Source organism: Vanessa atalanta, chromosome 5 (assembly GCF_905147765.1).
Source record: "Vanessa atalanta chromosome 5, ilVanAtal1.2, whole genome shotgun sequence".
Taxonomy (NCBI): domain Eukaryota; kingdom Metazoa; phylum Arthropoda; class Insecta; order Lepidoptera; family Nymphalidae; genus Vanessa; species Vanessa atalanta.
Window position 1 is genome coordinate 4,499,813 of NC_061875.1, and position 22,990 is coordinate 4,522,802.

General features: G+C 31.4%; 1 protein-coding gene across 2 annotated transcripts in view; it reads right to left on the reverse strand.

Annotated features, from left to right (window-relative positions):
- The window catches only part of LOC125063976 (glutamate receptor-interacting protein 1), a 308,367-nt gene that overhangs the window by 153,760 nt on the left and 131,617 nt on the right, over positions 1–22,990 (reverse strand). For both annotated transcript variants that reach the window (XM_047670731.1, XM_047670730.1), the window contains exon 3: positions 19,423–19,542. In XM_047670731.1, the coding sequence (XP_047526687.1) occupies positions 19,423–19,542 (120 nt within the window). The remainder of the gene's footprint in view (positions 1–19,422; positions 19,543–22,990) is intronic.

Here is a 22,990-nt window from a genome sequence, read left to right on the forward strand (position 1 = left end):
TCTTAACATTATAATTTGTATTGAGTTCCAGTCAGTTCAACTTCACGTTTGTATTCAGAACAGTTTTTCTTTTTTAATTAAAATTTGGTCTACGATTTATCGAAACAAACATCGGACGTTCCTTCAAGAACTTTGCATTTAAATTCTACTGAAACCTGCGAACCGAAACTTCGATCCTGTCCTCTCCGTCGGAGTTTCCTCTGTTTTATATTTAACTGACAAATTTGTCAAATACAATCACGAGTTTCCGGAATCATGTGAGTTGTCACTTTAAGGTTTAATCCCCGTTTCATGTAACGACACGAGTATAAAATAATAAAATAATTTACTATTTTAAATTAAATATATTAAAATCTAAAAAAAAAAAACGTTAAAACAAACCAAATGTTCGTTGATTAGTAGCTGAGTTAAAATGTTCAATTAATTCAGTAGAACTATTTAGTAAGAGCAAACTCGTAACTCACCACAGAACATAATTCTGGAATTTTAGAAAGTGAATTCGGGACATTTACTATTATATTTGAAATATTTAAATGACCAATGATGATGTACACAATCTTAATTTAAGTATGTTGTACTTTCAATATTTCATGGACTTCGAATTTTTTAATTAAGTTTTTTTTTTTAAATATTGGTAGGCGGTCGAAAAAATGGGCCACCTATCGGTAAGTGGTTACCACTGTAAGAAATATTAACTCTTCCTTATATCGACAATGCGCCACCAACCTTGGTAACTGATATGTTATGTCCCTTGTCATGCACAAGTTAAGCTAACTTACTCACATTTAAGTTTCTATTTACCGGTTGAATATTTGAGACGAGTTTACACAAAGACGTAGGTCACAAAGTAATATTATGAGTATAATAATCACACTGGTATAACAAACAAAAACAAATGGGAGGAGTCACAGGATGCCTTAGGGATATTTTGTGATTTATCTAAGGCCTTTGATTGTGTGCAACACGTAACTTTGGCCAGGAAGCTACGTCATTATGGAATTAGGGACACTGCACTCAGTCTTCTGATTTCGTATCTGAGCAATCGGATTCAGAGGGTTGATGTAAATGGAAAGAGATCTCCCGGGTCTCCAGTTACTGTGGGGGTCCCTCAAGGATCAATTCTTGGACCATTTCTCTTCCTTGTTTATATAAATGACCTGCCACATCTCCTAGGTGATAAACTCGAGATAGTATTGTTTGCTGATGATACTTCTTTAATTTTTAAAATAAAAAGACGTCTTTCAATATATGACGATGTGAACAATACTCTCTCTGAAATAGTAAATTGGTTTAGTGTTAATAATTTAATGTTAAATAGTAAGAAGATTAAATGTATTAAATTCACTACTTCCAATGTAAGTTGTGTCAAAACGAGTGTACGTTTAAACGGGGAAGCATTAGATGTTTTAGAATCAACAGAGTTCCTTGGTATGACAATAGACTCTAAGCTCCAATGGGGCCCCCATATAAATAAATTGGCGAATAGACACAGCTCTGCAGCCTATGCGGTAAAAAAAATTAGACTGATGTGGATACGGCTCGGCTTGTGTACTTCAGTTATTTCCATAGTATAATGTCGTATGGCATCCTACTCTGGGGTAATGCAGCTGACATTAATACTATTTTTGTACTGCAGAAGAGGGCTATTCGTGCAATTTATAACCTGGGCCCAAAAGATTCGTTAAGAGGTAAATTTATAGAAATTAAAATAATGACTGTCGCTTCTCAATTTGTTTTTGATAATATTATGTATGTACGCAAAAACATAAATGATTTTCACAGAAATTGTGACGTACATTCTATTAACACTAGGAACAAGAATAAACTTGTTACTCCAAGTACCCGATTACACAGGGTTAGTAACTCTTTTTTGGGGCAATGTATACGTTTTTACAACAGGATCCCAGAAAACGTTCAAAATTAATCAATTATAAAATTCAAAAGAATCGTTAAAGAGCGATTGTGTGCTAAAGGATATTACAACACTAATGACTTTTTAGTTGACTGCACTGACATCTTGGGAATGAAATGATCGCCTCCAGGCTGTTTCAAATAACTAAAATATAATCATCATTGTACATGAAAAATGGTTAAAAAAAAAGAAAAGATATATATATATATCCCGCTGAATTTCTTTCGCCGGTTCTTCTCAGGTCCGAGGTGCTAAATTCCGAACCGGTGGTAGATTTTTGACAATCAATAAGCAAGTGTAAACACTTCTATATTGAATAAAGATTTTTGACTTGACTTGACTTTAATGCTGATCCGTAAAGAATGAGATGAGAAATTGGATTTCAATTCTGCCCTTGAAGCGTAGTATGATATATATGATACTTAGAATACACATGAATCAACTCCATTCTGATATAAAGTCAAAAATCTTTATTCAAAGTAGAAGCGATTACACTTGCTTATTAATAGTCAAAAATCTACCACCGGTTCGGAAATTAACACCTCAGACCTGAGAAGAAGCGACGAAAGAAACTCAGAATCCAGACCACATTACAAATTTGTACACTCTATAGAAATAAAATTTTGCAAATTTCGGGTAAATCTTGCATAGAATCGCCATCTCAAACTATATATAAAACAACTATAGCTACAAAGTTTATCCAAACAGTTTCACATCAGTTACCTTGATCAATGCGGCGGAGTGTTTTATTTGTCGTTACAATTAAACGGTCGCAAATTCGTGTTACTCGTCAATGGGAACTAGTTAGAACCGTTTATTTAATTTGTGAATTAGAGTCACGAGATGCGTTAACCCGTTTTGTGTTATTAAAGCCGACTACATTTAAGAAGAACTATGCGTTTATGTTTGGGTACACATTTTGTTTATATTTTCGCTTCTTTTTTTTTAAATTAAGTTAGACCACAGAGTATGTACGATATACATTATTATGTTATTTGAGATAGAAAACATCGAGCAATTACTAAGAATAGTTGATAGAAAATTTAATAAATTTAATAGCCCTATCAAGAGCTTTAGATTGAAAGGAGGTGTGAATCTGGGATTCCTGGAGATCACGATGGAAATCCATACAAGCAACCCACTAAACTAAAAAAGCAGATATCTTATTTTAACTATGCCTAACAAAAATAATTACGTAATTTCACTTGTCAGTGAAAACCGGTAGGTCATAACTTGTATGTTGATACAATCATAATTATTATAATAATTTACACGCTTTAAGTATCAAAATATACATAACCGTTTTGCTTTGAACTAAAATAGAACTAAACCAGTGTAAATTAATAGCTTAGATCATTATGTGGGATAAAATTATCAAACTCATAACGCTCGAATTTGAGGCACTCATACTTTTGAGAATAATTAAATTACCGAATACCGACAAATGAGTTGGCCGCTTTAATTAAATATTTAAAGAGAGTTCATGGACAGCAACTGTGTGGTTATTTGAATAGGCACCGGGGAATTGTTGCCAAGTTTGTGTGGCCAAGGTAGACGATGGACGTTTAGTGGATCTAGTTAAAGATAGTTTTTAGAGATATTCAGAGTAGTTATTTTGCAACGTTGTATCGTATCGTCCTATGTTAGAAGTTAAATAAAGTGTATAAAGTAACAGCTATTGGTCTAAGGTTTCCTCTTAATTTAAGTAAAGATTGGGATTTCATTTCACCACGATGCTCCAATGCAGGTGATGGATACACAAGGTCTCCTCGCAATGTTTTTCTTTACCCAGTATGATATGAATTATAAATACAAATTATTTTATTTCATGGTGAAGTCCATGAAATAAAGCAATTTAATGAAAATTCAGTAGTGCTTTCTCCGGATTTTAAGCCTCGATATTTAGTTAAGATTTAATGGTTCTAAGTAGGGAGCCATCTTGATTCTTTTCAAATTTGTTTGGATATAAGTAATGTTGAAATAAGTGATGCTATAAAATCCCAAGGGTTTCCAGGTGACAGCTGAAATACTCTTGTCAAATTTTGAAATTCATAGTCCGTTAGGTAATAAAGAGCAACGCGTAAAACAATTTTGCCTTTAAAAAACGTTCAAAACCTTCCAACCCCTAAACATTAAGCTATAATTGCTACTGTTATGGCGCTGAAATTATTATTTACGGAAAAAAAAGCTGGAAATTTGTGATGGAGCAGCAAAGACGCCTTAGTAACGTCAGTAGAAAAAATCGCGCAAATATTTTCGAATCCATTTAACCCTAACTCGTAATAAGCGCCTTCGATTAAAAAATATTATTATGACATAGTCGTCATAAAAATAATTTAAGCCTATATTTATTCATATAATTTAGTTCTTAAATAATAAAAAATATATATGAACTAAACAACTTCCTGGCATAAGATTTATTACTTAACGTTATATATAATTTTATATTATTAGTAATCACACCTAATTCTGAATATATTTTCAGTTTTTTTTTAAACAAGACATAAAACATATTAGGATAGGAAATAATTTTACGACTAATATCAGTAATATCGGTCCCATATTTAAATTTTGTTGACGTTATGTAATGATGCTTGTTCGTTCACGAGATCATCCATCATCAGAAATCTGTCAACGAGGTCGGGCCGCAGGTGTAAAGGACGTATACGTACTCATATATGCACATTAAAGTATTCTACGGTCTTAGTCAGATGAACTTGAAATTTCTGCTTTCAGGTGATGTACAGATATTCTTTTTTTATAATTTACTAGACCTTGTTGTTACGTTATGCAAGGATCCACCCCGGCTTTTCTCAGTAATTTAGTAATCCAGAAAACTATATGATTTTAAATATAATTATAAAAATAACGTAGAGGAATCAAAATTAAGGAGGTTTGAACAGTGAAAATATTTTTAGAATTGTATCATTAGTTCCGAAGTTACCCTACATACAAACGAACAAATTTTACCTCTTTATAATATCAGTATAGATGGTTTATCAGAAATATAAATTAAAACGAAGCATATAATAAGTTTTGGAGGATCGCCCTCGTTGAATTTTAATTTTATGTGACAAAAACAATTTTTGTTTTAATATCGAAATATTGGAATGAATATTATTGACTTTTAGGAATAATTAATTCCATTGCTTAAATGAATATTTTATCTATTTGTAAAGATGATAATCATACACAAACAAAAACTTATGATATTTCGCTCTAATTTCAAAAAATACAAACTCCAACAAAAAGTGAATAGATAGATTATCTCTGTCGTCAGTTCATTGAAACAAGTTTACGAAAACTTAACACTACGATAAAAGGCAGCCAGTACTAGAAAAAGCTTGTTATATTTTAAAGGTACAATAAATCCTATCCTATCCAAAGACTGTTAAATAAATTCATAATCCAGGGTATTTTTCTCTTTCCATTCATTATATTCAACGATATTTATCTTTTCCCAAAGAAAACATCAGCAGGATCTTAAGAATAAAGAACCAAACAACTAAGACGATCTTCGAAACTCGCTAACTTGTGTAACGTATATACTCACGTTAGCAAACAAACCGTGGACCTTATAACCTATAAGATAAAAGCTATTTTCGCGAGAATAATATTTATTTCTTTGCGGCATAAGTTACAACACGGTTCCTTGATCCTTAACTTTATGTAGTCCGGAACTTTTAGAGCGTACAGTCATCTAAGGATAATGTTCAAAATCTGTTTGATGCCATTAGTTTTACATACAGCTTATGAATAAGGCATATTTTAATTATTATCAGACATTTATTAATGTTGTGCTTTCTTTATTTTAGTTAACCCGTAACCACATACCCCGGTCTTTGAGACATCAAAATATTTAGATATGTGCGAGTTATAGGATTACGCGTGTCCAGATACCTTTTCTATAGATCGAATAAAATCGCGTTTGTGTTTGGCTAGTACGTACCCGCATCTGGCTTAGGTAAGTAAAAATATTTGGTCAGCGCTCTCTGTGAGCGCAAGTAGTTATGTGTGTTTCTTATTTTTCACTCAGATCCAAACATATTTGCCGTTAACATTTAATAACATTATATGTTAACGTTAAATCTGTTTTAAATGTCGAAGCCTTATATTAAATTTCTAAGAACCAAAAGCGTGATTGAGAAATTCGTAGAAAGAAAGAAACAAATATGATATGTTTAATCTTGTTTGACATTATCGGGTACGATGTTATTTTATTAGTGTTATTTGAAAACATGTAAGTAGATACCACAAATAAATATACATAAATCAAATCTTGTAATTCAAACCCAATATAAATCTCGACTTTGATAATTACGTAAATATTTAATGATAGTAATTCCAATCATTTATATAATTCAATATAAAAGGCATTGGAAATAAAACAAGCTCATTTTTTTTAAGTTGTTTCGAACCTGACCTACACTCATTCTATACTCACTTTTAATACAAGTTTCTGAGTTTTGACTTTAGGTCTTGAAAGTCAAAAATCTAAATCAAAGTAGACTTAACTCAAATAGGATTTTACGAACACTTTTGAATCGTCATTTAACAGACCTGTAATAAACTTAAACTCGCCACCAGTTCGGAATGTTGATTTCAACGAAACGGACCGGCAACAAACTCAGTAGTAACTTTTTATTATAGTTACAATTATTCACTAAACCTTTGTATTTCTCGGTCTTCGTCGACTTTTTGAATTGCTTTATGTATTTGAATTTCACGCATTACTTCCCCTGTACCATCTCGACCAAAATTATACCGTCCAATTTTAACACAAGCACAGACATGAATTACCAATTCATTAATATGGAAGTTTCGCCTAAGTTCGAATTAAAGTTTAGGTAGTTCCCGCTAAAGCACTATTATCAAGCGCAATTGTTTGGTAAATGTGAGAAGCAAGCTATAAATTAGATCACAATGGACCTCGCTGGCCGCTGTGACGATGGAGCTACTTGTCTTGATCAAATTTATCATCAACTAGACGACGTCGTTACTTTGGAACAGCGTTGAGCTAAATTCAAAAGGTAGTTTTGTTGTGAAGGTTAATTACTTTTTGCGAATTTTGTATATATTCAGTAATTACATATATCTTTTTACGGTTATAATCAAGTTTAGTTCTTAAAGAGTATTTGTTTACTCCATCCAAGTTCTGATGTCTTTGTAACGAAGTGCTATTGATGTATGTTGTGGTTTTGTCGTAAAAATACTCGTTGGTTTTACTTTTTTATTTCAATATATTTCAAGCTTTTGTATTCATTTAGGAAGACAAAAGGGTCAGTTGATATATGACTGATGCCCAAAAATACGGGCCTATACTGCCAGAGCATCAACAACCACAGATCTATAATATTAAAACCCTCGTATCCATTATTACAAGAATTAAATGAAAGCAATGTAAAATAATATCCTTAAAATTAAACTAAAATATATTTGCTTAAATAGAAGGTTCCAGAGGAATTGTTTAGTTTAAGAATACATTACCCAAACTAAGATATGACCAAGCTTAATCCCATTCTCATTTAAATGTCGGTTCTATCCTGATTAAAATCGTTGAATCTCGAATTAGTTGGGTATGATGGAGGTAAGACCTCTGGGGGCAGCCGACCGTGTGATAGATGTTCCAAAGTATTACCATAGCTATTGGGTATTAGACACTACAGAGTTGCGATTAAATTGTCTCTGGGATAATGGCGATACACATATACATAGATACTCATATTTATATATCACCGTAGAATTGTAAAAACCGTATCTCGCGAGATTGTAAACTGCCGAAATATTGTAAACAATCTTTCGACGGTTCACAATCTCGCGAATGTGAATTAAAATTGCCAAATTATGCACCGTACGTCTCAATTATTATCGACTTAACTTGCTTGCCCGGATTTATTTTTTCTCATTTCACATTTACAATATATCTTAGATAAATTTATTTTGAGAATATATTAATTAATAAGAATATGCTATATGATCATGGTATGAGATGGTTTTAAATATGAAATAATGTTATTTAATATATTGTTATTTGTTATTTAATTATATTATGTAATTGTAATATTAAAAAAAGATTTATAATACAATAATATCGAATTTTACTTTTATTAAGGAAAATAAAATGAGAATAATAACTGAAATTGATATTCGTGAAAATTCTTAGCGATCTTGTTCAATTTCAAATATTATGAGAAATACTTTTGTTCCTTTGCGATACAAATGTATTTTTATATACAAGACCAAATAAATCTCCTCATACCGACTATGCTACTTTATATTTCTTTTAAATAATAATATTGGTAATAGATAAAATATAATTTATTATACATTGTCGTTAGTGTGCTCTTAATATTACAGCTACAGTTCTATAGTGGTAATTATCGGATTACTTATACATATTCCGGGTATGATGTAATAAGGACGGAATACGACCCATTAAGGGCCTTCTGGGGAATTGGGAACTTAAACCGACTCTACCTGCACAGCAGAACTTAACATAATTATAATACATATACACATGTACTAATCATTGTAAGTTATTTAATTAAGGAATAAATTTCTTTTCTAAATAAAGAATTCATTTAACTATTTTTGAAATTTTTTAATTGGAAAATTAATATTATTCACGGCAACGTAAATTAAACCAGCATTCTACACCGAGCCGTGGTTGACTCGAGACTGACGCTTGTATTTAACTTTTCACAGCTAACCCGCGGAAAATCGTGGGGCGCGTCTTCGCGGATTGTACTGACTATAACATAGACTAAACATACATTTATTTATATTAAGTCGCCTTAAAAAAACAATGAATTAAAAGAAAATCTTATTTCCTATAAACCTATGGTACCCGCTGGAAGCCTTCGCTAATTTGATTATCTCAAGAGAAGTGCCATTTAAATTAAATTAAAAAATGTCCCCCTAAAGAATAAGGGTAAACTAAAGAATTCGTCACTTGTTTCGTTTAAGCGGCGTTTTTTTTGTCTCCTTTGGAGAGCGCGATTAAATTAAATACAACAAATGAAAATTCAAATACAATTTTAAAAACTCGACTCCAAATTTTTCTTCGTAATCGTTTTTGTTTAAAGTTGATGTCAGTCAGGACAATATTTTTAAGTTGATATTTATGTTGTTGGGAAAATATTTATAGACAGATAATTTAATATTCTGTAATAATAATTATAAATCTCCAAAATGTAACACTTCAAAAGGGTAGTTCACTTTCAAATGCCATATATTAAATTTTAAATTATAAGTAATAAGTCATAATTTTCTTTTTTCTAGATTACGACCCATATTATTGACTACCTGTTTTTTTCCTGAACAGGCAAAATAAATGTAGAAATAAAACAATATATAACACTAATTACAATTTAGTAGGTATATTTAACTCCTACGTCATCAACATTTAACTCAGACAAAAAAGGAGCTGCCATATGCTTAAGTTTTTAATCTCACAAATCTCTTAACACTGTAGACAGTTATCAAACAAATTAAAATTAAAAAAATAATTAGTTAATCCTGTTCATAATTATGCAACACCATTTAGGATAAAAGTTATAATTGTACTAACTTTAACATCTATTTAAAATGTTATAATTTCATTTTAAACGCGATGTTTTTCCACTTAGCACAATGGTCGCTTTGTTAAAAATAATGTAACGGGTGTTAAAAAACTTTAACGTTTAAACTAAACGGGTTACCGCTGAAATTACGAAATACTTAGTACAGTTTTGCGCAAAACTGTTTTGTTCCCTCGCAAAATGTTCGTGCTCATAAACACAACTCTTCACGGTGTGCGAGCAACGGGATAGTTTCCTCTATATTTTTCTCCCGCGTTCTGAGTTTTAAAGCCAAACCAGTCACATATCTCGACAGCTGTGTTGTGTCTGTGACGTCAGAGTTATGGCCACTAGATGGGACTTGTAATTTTGTTAGTGTAAAACGAATTGTAACAAATGGCCTTTTAAGAAAACACACTTTAAAGTTCTTTATAGCCATTAAAGTATTACTTGACTAACAACGACATTGAATTTAATAAGGAAAAACAAAAGTTATAAAATCTATGAATATATTTATACATATAATGACATTATTTTAATTATGTGCATTTTTAAAATAGATAATAAATACATTGTACCATATAAATGATATTCGGCTAGACATAATAGAAAAACGTAGCAGACACAGTAAATTTAAACTAAGATTTACTACTTTGATATATTTAACATTTAGTAAAGTCAATGTGTAAAATTTAACTACAACATAAAAAATGTCAAAGACTACCTCTTAAATATTTACAAATAGTTCAAAGCTCTTCTAGGTAACGTTTGTCTCACACCAAACGCATGAAACTATTTTTATCATGTATAAAATTAGCTCCCCCTAGCGGCGGCGGCATACTAATTGACGTTTTAAATCCGTCCGCACCTTCTAGTATAGAGCAAGTTAGTAATAATTTTATTTGAGTGTTATGAGTTAAGAGCGCGAGTGTACATCGAGCGTGTGTCATGTCAAATACATCCTTTGTCTATGATCAACTATATTATATATTTTGTAAGCTATTTAGTTTATTGTTGTACTGTTTTTTAATAATTTATATTTTATCTGTCCAAATATGATAAGTTTCCTGACTATATTAAGACGTTTTTATTAGAAATGTAACATTATGGGTGTGTATGGGTGTGTTTGTATATGTGCGTGTGCGTGTGTTTGTGTGTGCTTGCGTGTTTATTCATAAAGTTTTTTCTCCTTGTATTTCTCGAGTAATTTATCATAATATTGACACCAAACTGCTTTCCACATTGCATAGTATTTATTTATACTTTATTGATTGCAGACGCCTGTATGATACCATGGTATTTATGAATATACTCCCAGTCAAACACGGTGATGCGAAATATTTAAAAAAATCATTACTAAAAATTATTCTATTATTATATAATAATAATGAGTATATAGTATTTCGTATTTTTTTTTTTTCACTTTTGCTTTAGAATTATAACTATAAGCCATTTAAACTGAAACTATATTTGGTGGTAGGGATTTTTGCATGGCTGTCTACTTACAACTATGTAGTTTCATTTCAAATTTCTGACACGGTCCTGAATGAAAAAGTGTAATTTGTCTAATATCCCTACAACAATAAATCTTGTTAATACCAAAAACTTAACAATCGAACACGATTCACGTCGAAAGACGAAGATTATGTGTTACGATTAAGATGAGCTATCCCATGTACACAATATCAACAGTTAGAAATTAAATCGAAGTTCGAAACAAGTGCAATAATATCTAATAACCGCTATCGCAACTTGTATGGGACCATGCTCGGAGGCATCTAACAAACTTTCTGACGGATATCGTTTTAACGGCCATAATATATAACGCCTATTCCAACCATAAGATGACAAAAGTCAACTAAATCGAACTTGAATAAATAATCTTTATATGCATGTCAACGTGAAATACAACGAAATCTCAGAAACTAAAAGAAATAATTTGACAGGTAGGTTTCTTATAGTCTTATATTAAGACATCCGCTAAGAATGGATCTTATGAAACTTCACCCCTAAAGGGGTAAAACGGGTATTGAAAGTTTGTGTTATATAAATTTCGGGTAAATCCGCAGAATCAGCTGGTCTTCGATATTAATTATGTATTTGCGAAAAAATATCGTATTGAACATCGATGAATCTGTTATCGAAACTTGAGAGGTAAAATTAAATTGGAGAAGAAAAAAAGAATCTGTTACTACTGTACAATATAGCTAATCTATTAGCAAATTGTATGGATTACGTAAATATAGGACCTGTTTATCTTTATTCCTTCTTCGATGTATTTCCCGGTCATGTCTACATCTATATCAATAAAAGAGGCGACATTTTTCTCGTTAGGCCTAATTGAAAAAACTACTTAACCAATTTATTTAAAACTTATACCAGAATATGCAGTACTTCGGTTTTTTTTCTATATAATACTTATGTATAAGTACTTGCTCTTCATAGTTTAAATTTATTGACTTGATAAGTTTGAATTTCATATTCTTGTAAATTATAATATAAATAATCTTATTGCTCAAAACTGTTCCAGGTTTGATCGGTGAATACATGGACAGACGTCCGAGCCTTTATCTACCGTGTATGTCATAACCACGGAGATTTAATTCAAAAAAAAAATTACATAAAATCATAATTTTATTAATTAAAATTTGATCCACCGAGCCATCTCAATACTTAACAATATATGTATTATAATGATATTATGAAACATAATGACATTATAATTAATAATTACATTAATTAGTCGCAACTGAATACCAGCTTTGAAGGTTCGTTTCATTTCATGCAGAACGTTTTGTGATATTATATTTTTCAATTATATTGCAATTTTTATGTTATTTGATGTAATCTTTTATTATTAGTGTAAGCTAATTTTTGTCCCAGTGATTATAGGACGATAGCTGCACATAAAAAAATCGGTTATATTCTCATTTTCAAGAGCTCCAGTCGTAGATGTGTTGAAAAATAAAGATGATTGAAATAAAACTAGTTTTTAACGGATTTAATCGCGTATATTAATTATAATATACGCGATTAAATCCGTTAAAAACTAGTTTCATTTCAATGTGTAATAATCGCGAAAATCTTAGACAACATTATGTAAAGATGATTCTTGATTGTAATTTATTAAATTGTTACAATATAATAAAGTATTAATTTTAGAGAGCGGAAAAAATTACTGGTCGTTTATATATTTGACATTAATAATGTATATAAAAAAGGTTTCATCAGTTTACAATGAAATAAAATCAATACAAAACCATCATAGGTGTTGAGTATCTAAAAAATCTTTTGAATAAAAGCGAAGTTTCGCCGGCGACTCACTAGTTATTTATTACTTCGTTAAATTAATTCTTTAATATTCCATTCAAGTCCTAGATCGTGTCGATAAAAATATATTGGGATTTTCTGCTGAGAAATTGTCATTTGAAGTCTGGAAGTTGGATATGTGTACCCGTGCCTTGGAAAGAGGGCTGTTGGTCCAGCGCTTGAGCTTACCATTATGTCGGATTTCCAGCTCTATCGAATTATAAGAGTAAAGAATGCACTTGTTCAGTAGTATGTCCTGTATAGTTCCTTTTTTAAGATGACCTGCCGTGGTCGAAATCGTTTAAGACCATATCATTATATTACTTTGCATATTAGGTTTATATCTACCGCACACAAGTGATTCGTAGCCAGTTCATTAAGCAGCTACATTTTGTAAGTGGATTGACAGTAATTAACGCTGGATTATTTCAAGCGCTTCAATTTATGCAGGTTAAGTTAGCTTATACTGCCTGATTTTGATAGTAGCTAGTTTATAAGGCTTAAGACTTTAATGTCCTGAGTTCAACTTTCAGGATGGACGAATATAAGTTATAGAGTTGTTCTGTTTTGGAGACAATAAATTTACATATAAGAAATATGTCAGGAAAGTTCAAAAGAACCGTTTTTCAACAGTATAATTTACTGATCGAACATACACTGCCGAAACTCCAATAGTCAATTTACCCGTCCCCCCTAAGTCAAAGGCGAATTTAATGATAAAAAGTCCCCCTTCGTTTACACGAGCCGCGAATTTCTTACCTACAGGGTTAATCCGGACGAAATTTACATATTTATTGGATAGCTGGGACAGATGCGGTGCTAATCGATATCCGCCAAGTTTCGGGATGATTACGCATACGAAATTTTATGTAAAGATAAATACATCTCCCTGATGTATGATCTACTTTCGCCTGAAGCACTTGAAAGATCAACACGAAAAAGAAATAAACTCCTGTTGCAAACGGTTTTGTCAATATTTTAATTAAGGATGTCAGACAAGCAAATGAAACGATACTCACTCATAAATACTGATACGATAAGAAATACAAATCACTTATTATATCGTTCACGATATGACTGGCGTGTACGATTGATAAGGCATACAAATATCGAAACCTTAAATATTTTAGACTATTTTGCAACAGATTAATAAAAACTTAGCGTAATATTCCAAAGACAAAATAAAAAAATGTATACTTGATTACATGTGCGCTCCTTTAATCACTTTTGGGTTGTCATATTAAACGAATGAACTTATTGTAGAGTTACTAGTTAGGAATATATATCCTACCAAAGATAAATAATAAGAAGAAGAATTTACTTGGTGGTTAAGTTGTGCAAGCCAGTATGGGTAGATAGCACCCATTCATCAGATATTCTATCGCACAAGAGACATATTATCTTAGCTCCTTAGGTTGGTGGCGTATTGGCTATGAGAGAAATGGTTAATATTTCTTACAGCGCCGATGTATATGGGCGGTGGTGACCACTCACCATCAGGTAGCCCATCTGCCTGTCCGCTTATACTATAAAAAAGGGCGATAAGAAACTCAATGATTACTATTTTTTCTCAAATAAAATACATAAGCAAGGATATACAATTATATATGTTTTATTATTTATAGTTTTTTTATTCTGTATTATGTATGTTTTATATTTAAACGTTATTCATAAATAGTTTTTAACATTAGTTTTAAATTTGTTAAAGTTCAATTAGAATACGTCGAGAAATATATAAAATCTTAAGTTGTTATAATTACAGCTTCATTTTTAGCAGAGTAATAATCATAAAACTATATACACAGATAAATAATTCTATCGTAGTCTGAAATTAATGTTCATACTATTTACAGGTATTTTTTCCTTTAAATGATTTTGGTAATTGCATTAAACCGTTCAATCGAAGGCGATTAATTTAAAATATCGTTGTAAATATGAAATATTTACAACGATATTTTATTAGAAAATTAATATTTTAGATGTGTACTGAATCGATTACCATTTGGTTTTAATGTTAAAACATTTTTTTATTTTTTATTTACGCGATAAGATAAGAAGAATAGCGAAGGGTAGCGACTTAGCTGTGCCTCTGGCATTTCTGAGGCTCATGACTGTCGATGACCACTTACCATCACGTGGTTATAATTCTGCCTTAAGAATTAATAAAAATAACTTAAAAAAGTCATCTGTAATAACAATATACTTGTTAGTTAACTTAATGTTAACTACGTTAAATACATAGCAAGAGAAAAATCAGATTTATTTAATGAATCTTTAACATTTTCAAACTAGTCTGCTTTCATCGACTAGCTTAGGAACAAAATAATTTAAAAAGTCTCTTAATATTATGAAGTCGACAAAGAAGGGCACATTTCAGTTAATATTATGTCGAAGTCCGTGCGATAACGGAAATTACAGAGTTACCAGAAGAATTACAAATAGTCTTATAAGTAAACCTATAGTTAGAGTTAATTTCACAATAATACATTATATTACAAAAATTTCTGCTGATAACACATTTGAGAATTGATTGAGAAGAAATTGGTCAATTTTCTCTATTCTTGTCTAATTTTTTTCATATGTTAGTACAACTATTTTGCTTTCACACTAGTTTTAATTATGATAATTGCGTTGTATTTAATATAACCTTAAGATCATCTCGATATGATTGATATTAGTTATTATTAAAAATAATCTGGTGTTTTTTCGTAGCCGGTTTTATTTTGTGAGAATAGTTTTACTACCGACTTGAACGACCAAATGTTTATTAAGCATTATGATGAAGCTTCGAAGTAGGTTTGTTTATAAGCGATGTATCAAACCTTATGTTATAACAGGGCACTTTAAATACCCTCAAGGATGGGAGCTTCATAAATATTATGTGAGGATCTGATAACATTCGTTGTATCAAAGTTATTATACGATGCTGTACGAACTGAGGCTCGACTGTTAACTAAGCAAAATATATTATGAATTTATTCACAGCTTTCAATTCGTATTAGACTAGACTTATATAAATACATATTTAATACATAAATTTAACAGATCAACGAGTAATTTAATTCTAAAGAGACTAGACCTTGGAGTCAAATCCTTCATTATATTTATTTGGTTTTGTTTTCTTGAAAGTGACTGTATAACATATTATTTAAAAATACATTTAAACCTTTCATTTAAAAGCATGTAATATTATATTGTGCTGATATACAAGAGTTAAACCCGCAGAATTAAAATAATAATCCACAGCATTTATGAATCATACAAATTATTTACCGACTTGTTGAGCTCTGTGCTAAGCCACAGTAAGATGAATGCATGGTACCTACCCGAGGTACCATGCATTCATCAAATATTCTATTATCAAACAGCAATACTTATTATTAAAGGTCAATCCAGTGCAATTAGTTAGTGGCACATTGGCGATTAAAGGAAAGTTTTTTTTTTTTTTTGATCTAATATCAATGGGCGGTACTGACCATTTACCATTCGACCAGCACATTTACCCGTTTACTTAATCTAAAAATTATTTACGTAGATAAAACGTTTATCTACGTATATAACTTTTAACTACTAAAGACCAAAAAATATTGTCGATGTATCCCACGAGCAACAAAATCGTGCATTGTATAAAACCGATGTTTTTGCCAAGATGAATTTAAAGCGGACACGAAATTTATTGCGTGAATTTATGAACATTCAGGCAATTTCAGTTTAATGACGGGAACATAAAGATAAACTTTTGTGTATACGTAATTCATCAATTTCGACGTGACTCTAAAACAGTGCCTATAACGATCATATCACCTTCTGTCTGTTCTGATCAATTGCGTTGGAGGTAAGGTAAGTCAATTCGGGTAGTCCATGTGGGAAAATATTAAAGATTCTGCCCACTAAATCGTTTTGAGAATTCAATTCATATTCGTTTTAAGGAGTTTTAGATTAGCTTAGCAGAACACCGATACAATATTTTTTTTAAATTGGGAACGGGAACCGATACGGCTACGACAGCGGCTACGCGGATGCTACGGGTACTAAAACCGTTATGCACGGGTATGATACGCCGTTGCTACGTTCTAGTAGGCATAGTTGTTTATTTCATGCTTGTTTCAGTACCTGATACGTTACGTAACTTACATAGCATGATCATTATAAAAGATGATATAGTGGGCAGACTTATTAATACAATAATATTATCAATTAACATATCATCAAAACGATTTTTTTTAAATGCTTATTATTTCATTATTATGGTTCGTTTATTTAAATTAATTTTTAAATCAAAACTCTTAGTAGTAACGCATAGAAAAGTAAAGCAGTAGCTCGTAAATGTCTCACTGAGTTAGGCCTTCTATATTCATTTAAAGGTTTTGAACTTGTCCCAAGACGGTACTTCTATGCGGGTTGGTGGATATACACGTAGCAGACTTTCATGTGTCGATGCTGCAGTTATTTACACGCTCTATCTACTAAGGCATCTCGGCTGTGTGCACGAATATCATATAAAGCAGATAAAATTGGGATATTGTCGATGTGGCAATTCAGATATGCATATGTATCGTATTTGATGTCCGATGTGTATTCCGAAGACGAATTTTAATAGCGGTCTGTAAATTTATAGGTTTCATTTATGAACGGTCGGGCAATTCCATTTTGACGACAGAAACATAAGTGCTCGACCAAATATCGTTCATCAATTTGAAACCCAAAATGGGTACTGTTTCAGAATTCGACACATTACTAAATTTTATCTTTTCAAATACAATATAAATGAAGTACGTTATTATTAAAAGTATCGAATTTTAGCTTAAATGCGTTTGTCCAAGTATGATGTAAAATATAGGAAGAACAAATCAAAAAAAAATGCACGATCATTGTAATTAATTCTAACATTACTTATTATTTACGTACTGTTTAAAGCATTTATTATATAATATATCATTCGATAATTTTAATTTTTACTCTTTTACCCATTTACATGACTATTCTTGTCTCAATAATTTAAAAACAAAAATCGCCTAATATGCTTAAGTCTGTTTATAACACGATAGGTACTGAACATTTCAAATCGAAATATTTTTTGTTTGGCTAAGAATTCTAATTACAAATTATACTTTTTTAAAGATAGAATTCTTCTTTCAAAATTATTAATTCGATTAGTGTTGACGTTTTCATCTTTCTAGTCTTACTTATCCATAGATAAGTAAAAATTCTAGTAATTATGGAATAGGAGTACCGTCGTGGCAACAACGCAGCAAAAACGGCACGCAACATCAATATCGTTTACGAAGCGAACACTACTAACGACCGCATCAACTGTTATTGGTTTGCCTGCATCCATTCTGTGAATTTTCGACCTGAAAAATGAATCCTTCGTTCCTCCGAAAACTTTGGTCGACAGTGACGCACTAAAGCTGATTGCGGAAGCTAATGATACTCAATCTACGGGTGTATTTCAATTAGCAGCAGCTTTCTACGTTAAATCATATTGGTCAGTTTGCGTTAAATTGCCAAGGTGAAAAGGCTTGACAAGTGGGTTCCCCACGAACACAACGATCGCCAGCGAAAAGAAGGCATCAAGACATGTCTTGCTCTTCTCAACAGGCCCACAGAGGAAGAAATTTTGAGTCGCAATGTTACTTGCGACGAAAAATTTATCCTATTTAATAAATATAAATAATCAAGGGATCGACTTACAACGAATAAAACCTTATTTAAACGTGATTAAATAAGGTCTTATACGTTGTGGAGAGACTAAACATCGGTATAATTGTATATATAAATAAATCATTTCTATGAAATGGTCGAAGTAAGGTATAGCTATGTACGATATAAACGGTAACCAGATGAACCCGAATGCCCTCCTAGGAATGCCGCGGTCACCGAATTTATGGCTCTAAGCGATTTATGAGCGGTGCGAGCTTTGATGTTACGTTAGCTTCATGGATTCTAGTATATATTATGTTTTATATGAAAACATAAGTACCAATAGATAATATGTACTAAAATTTGATTCTTTAATTTCAGTAAGACTTTATTTTATATATCAAATATCTACTCGTATGTGCATTGGCAAGTCCAGGCTACGCACACATAAGTTCTTCGATGTTTATGCGTGAACTGTATCATGTATTATAATAAAAAAATATCAATTTATTTTCCTAACAAAACTCTATATTTTTATTCATGTAACCTCATATTTTTTTATTAGGTTTCTTTAATTGACCATTTTTTTTAATATTTCGCATCTAATGGTCAATTTTTTCTTAGAAACTTTTCTGAGTCACTCATTCTCATTCAGATCTAATATTTAGCATAAAATAATCGCTATATTTTTGGGTTTGATTTATAAGAAAATCAATCAATCAAAATAAGCGTCAATAGCGCAATGGTTTAAGGGCCACCTTCCGATGTAAAAAGTCGCAGGATCGATCCAAACCACTTTGGGCTATTGTCGTCCGCACTCCTAACACAAGTGATAGCTTAAAAGGATTTGATTGAAACAGATTAATATATAGAATCTAAAAAGTAATTTGAAGTATATTTTAATAGTAATGACCATATCCGAAAACTTCTATGGGTTACAGGTGGTCACTAACCATTAAGTCGTTCTCGAGATCGTCTTCTCTTATGTCTAAAACTTACCTGCCAGTTTTAGGCCGATTCGTTTTCCCGGAGGTTTTATCAGCTCAATGTGGGTTCTCCTTAACCCTCGCTCAGTACAGAGACCCGAGTCTGTTGAAAGCGATGTCTGTGATTTGAAAACTGAAACAAAAAGAGTTTATGTTATTTATTTTTGCTACAATATTTAATATTACGTTAAATATTGGGTTCCAAGTGTTACATCAATAATTAAATACTTTTATAGATCTGCTTAGATATTAGATGTTCAACTGCCTCGTGGGTGTAGTGCCTAGATTGTAAGTATGTAAAATTCAGAGTTCTAGGTTCATCTCCTGGATTGAGCCAGAAATTTGATATTGGGTTTTTCTTTTATCTTATATTTTTTTAATCAGTTCGCTATATTGTCCGGAAGGATCGCGAGAGAGAAAAAATAGAGGGTCTATAATTATTTGCTGGTTTTACAACTGAATACTAAATACAAGCTTCAAACTTTTTTTCAACCTTTTAAAAATTTGTCTATTTAAATGGCACACATTTTTTCAATCGATATAATCAATATGAGACCTACTACGATAAGGGTTCATAAGGTAAGATATTTCTTAAAATAACAATATAATAATTCCACCAATGGAAGTTAATTTGTATATAACATTTTTTGTCGTAACCTTATATGTGATAATATACTATTATTCCTTATAACGATACTACACATAATAGGGCTCTTTCAGCAGTCTAATTTAATGAATTAACTTATAAGTGACAACCCTACGTTCAAATCTCGTTTGTTGGAAGTTAGCTCGTTAGCAGTGACTTTCGAAGCAGCAACCGTAAACTGCTAAAATAATAGCGCAACTGGACGATGTTGATGGCTATGGCTTTTAAGCTAACCGACTGACGAATTTGAAACGTCAAATGGCATATTCTCACGCGTATTCACTTCGTGTTCGTCTTTATAATATGAATTGTGAGTATTTTAATTAATAAACTTCGTGTATGAAAATATACATGAGAATGATTGCACGTTTTGAGGTTCTGTATGTGAATCTATGCTTTTAAGACTATAAAGCTAGTTTTACACATATATGTACACTAGCTGTTACCTGTTTTAAAATACATAAAAGAAATATGATCAACGGAATTCAATAAATAAAAAATCTTTAGCAATCTGCGGTGCGTGATTCTGCATCGAATAGATCACAGTACCATATCGATACGGTTAGAGTTTCGTTTGATTGACGCACAAAGAATTTGTGTATATATACATATATAATACGTTATGTACTCCATATAAATGACATGTATATAATTTAATAAATGAAAATAAAACAAATATAATTTTTTTTATAACTCGGGTATGACTATGCCACTGGGTGTAAAAATTTCAAAACCTTTTTACGTAATCTCCATAAAATATTCTTTCTACTTAAAATATACACGTATTGGATAAAAATCTTCCACAAGCGCATCCAACCAACCCGCATTGGACGAGTGTGGTGGAATAAGCTTCAAAACTTCTCATCAAAAAGGCACATCAGTGAGACATTTAGAGGCTAATGTTGTCTTAGATTTTCGCGATTATTACACATTGAAATAAAACTAGTTTTTAACGGATTTAATCGCGTATATTACGTGGTCTGCCCGTGACCACGAACACTGCAAAGTGCTCGAAACGTCGGGATGTTAAAATAATTAATATACGCGATTAAATCCGTTAAAAACTAGTTTTATTTCAACATTTAGAGGCTGTTACTCTACTTTTTTTTTTAGTTAAACAGCTATAGGAGAGCTATAGGAGGCTCATGAGTTACAAGAGAGAACGCTGTATATCATGTATGACTGTGTGTTAATAATGCCTGTAGAATATTAAGAAAACCTAAAACAATACTAATGTAAGAAAAACATTTATCTTGAAAACCCGAAATGACACTTCGATTTTATTTATTTGTATAGATTTCTATAATATTTCAAAATATTTTAAAGTTGAAATTAGAGTGAATTAATAACCAAGTACTCTCTATACAGACTCATACAGTGTATACGAGGTGCATATAATAACGTGTCTCCAGTAATATTATATTACGAATTATTATAATCTATTGTAATATTATATGCGAAACTAACTCTGCTTGTTTGTGGGTCTATTTAATTGCTCTTTACTTAGTAAAAATATAAAACGCGAGGGAAACCGCGGGGCTATTACTAGTGCACTATAATTACGTCTATCAAAAACAATGTGCTATCTCGTACATTTCGCAGTAGTTATAGCATTTTTTTTCGCGCTTCTGTTTCAGCTTTAGCTTTTTAGACATACGTAGTTTCCGTACGTGTCATGGCCCACGTGTGGGGAGGGGGATTGTTTCCAATGTAGATATATAAACAAATAAACTTATCTGGAAAAAAACTATAATATTATATTAAGGAGTAAAAACTGAGTCACTCTCGCATTTATAGTAATGCTAAAAGCGTGACGTTTTTGTCAAATTTTTAAATTACTAAATATAACAGATTTAAACAAATATTTTAAGTCTTTTTAAAAATAATTTTGAACACACTGGCGATGTGGATTTGATCGAATGTACTTTATTTGATTGATGATCTTATCTTTCCGGACTTGTAAATTACACTACGATTTCGCAATGAAAAAGGCCGTGATGTGCGAGTGAGATAATAACATCGCGTACAGTACGTAAGAGAGAGATAGAAGAATTTTGTCGCGTCGACGTGTTTTTCGCTTTTCAGCCGGCCCTACACAAATGGACTGGTCGTTGAAAAACTGTGGTCGCCATTGAAATGCGAAACGGCTAGAATTAACAGCCTGAATCGAGGGCTTATACGAAATGTAAGCTAAGTGTTAAAATATTTCCAAATCTTAAAAAAAGTGATCACTATTCGCTTGAGTAGATGAATTTGCAGCAGGTTCTTTTCGTAAACTATTATTATTTAACTATTCTTTTGATTTAATTAATATAATTTTATAAAACAAATACTTGTAAGACTGTTATGTAATAAAGTGCGTTATAATCTGATTTCAACATATTTTACATTGAACATTTTAAAAAAGCCATACATATATTATTATGTCCGTAATAATTCAATTAAAAAAAAGGTTGGTCAGATAACATGTTTATTGGATGAATTTATATAAGGAAATGAAACCAACAATTTAAAATGGAGTAAAGTTTTTTTTTTTTTTATAAGTAGACGCTCGATGGAATTGAATGCGGCATAGTGCTGTCACGGCATACGATTTTAATCCCGAAAAACGTTAAGAATTTTATTTGTGCTCTTATATAGACTGTATAATATAATTTAGGAATTTACAGGAATATAAAATTCCTCACAGTGTCCTCTACCCAAAGTTGCCTGGAATATATCTGTACTATAGCGATTGTCGCACCTAGTATCACTTTGTACATTTAATAATTATTTTATTTCATAAATATTTTGTTAATTGCCACCCAAACATTACTAATTAATATAGGCATCTTTCATATCTTAAGAAAGCAATTTTCCACAAGTAAAAACTATCTTTCGCAAACGACATGATCTTTCACTCTTAGCGTCGTTATCACCTCTAAAGCTGTACTAG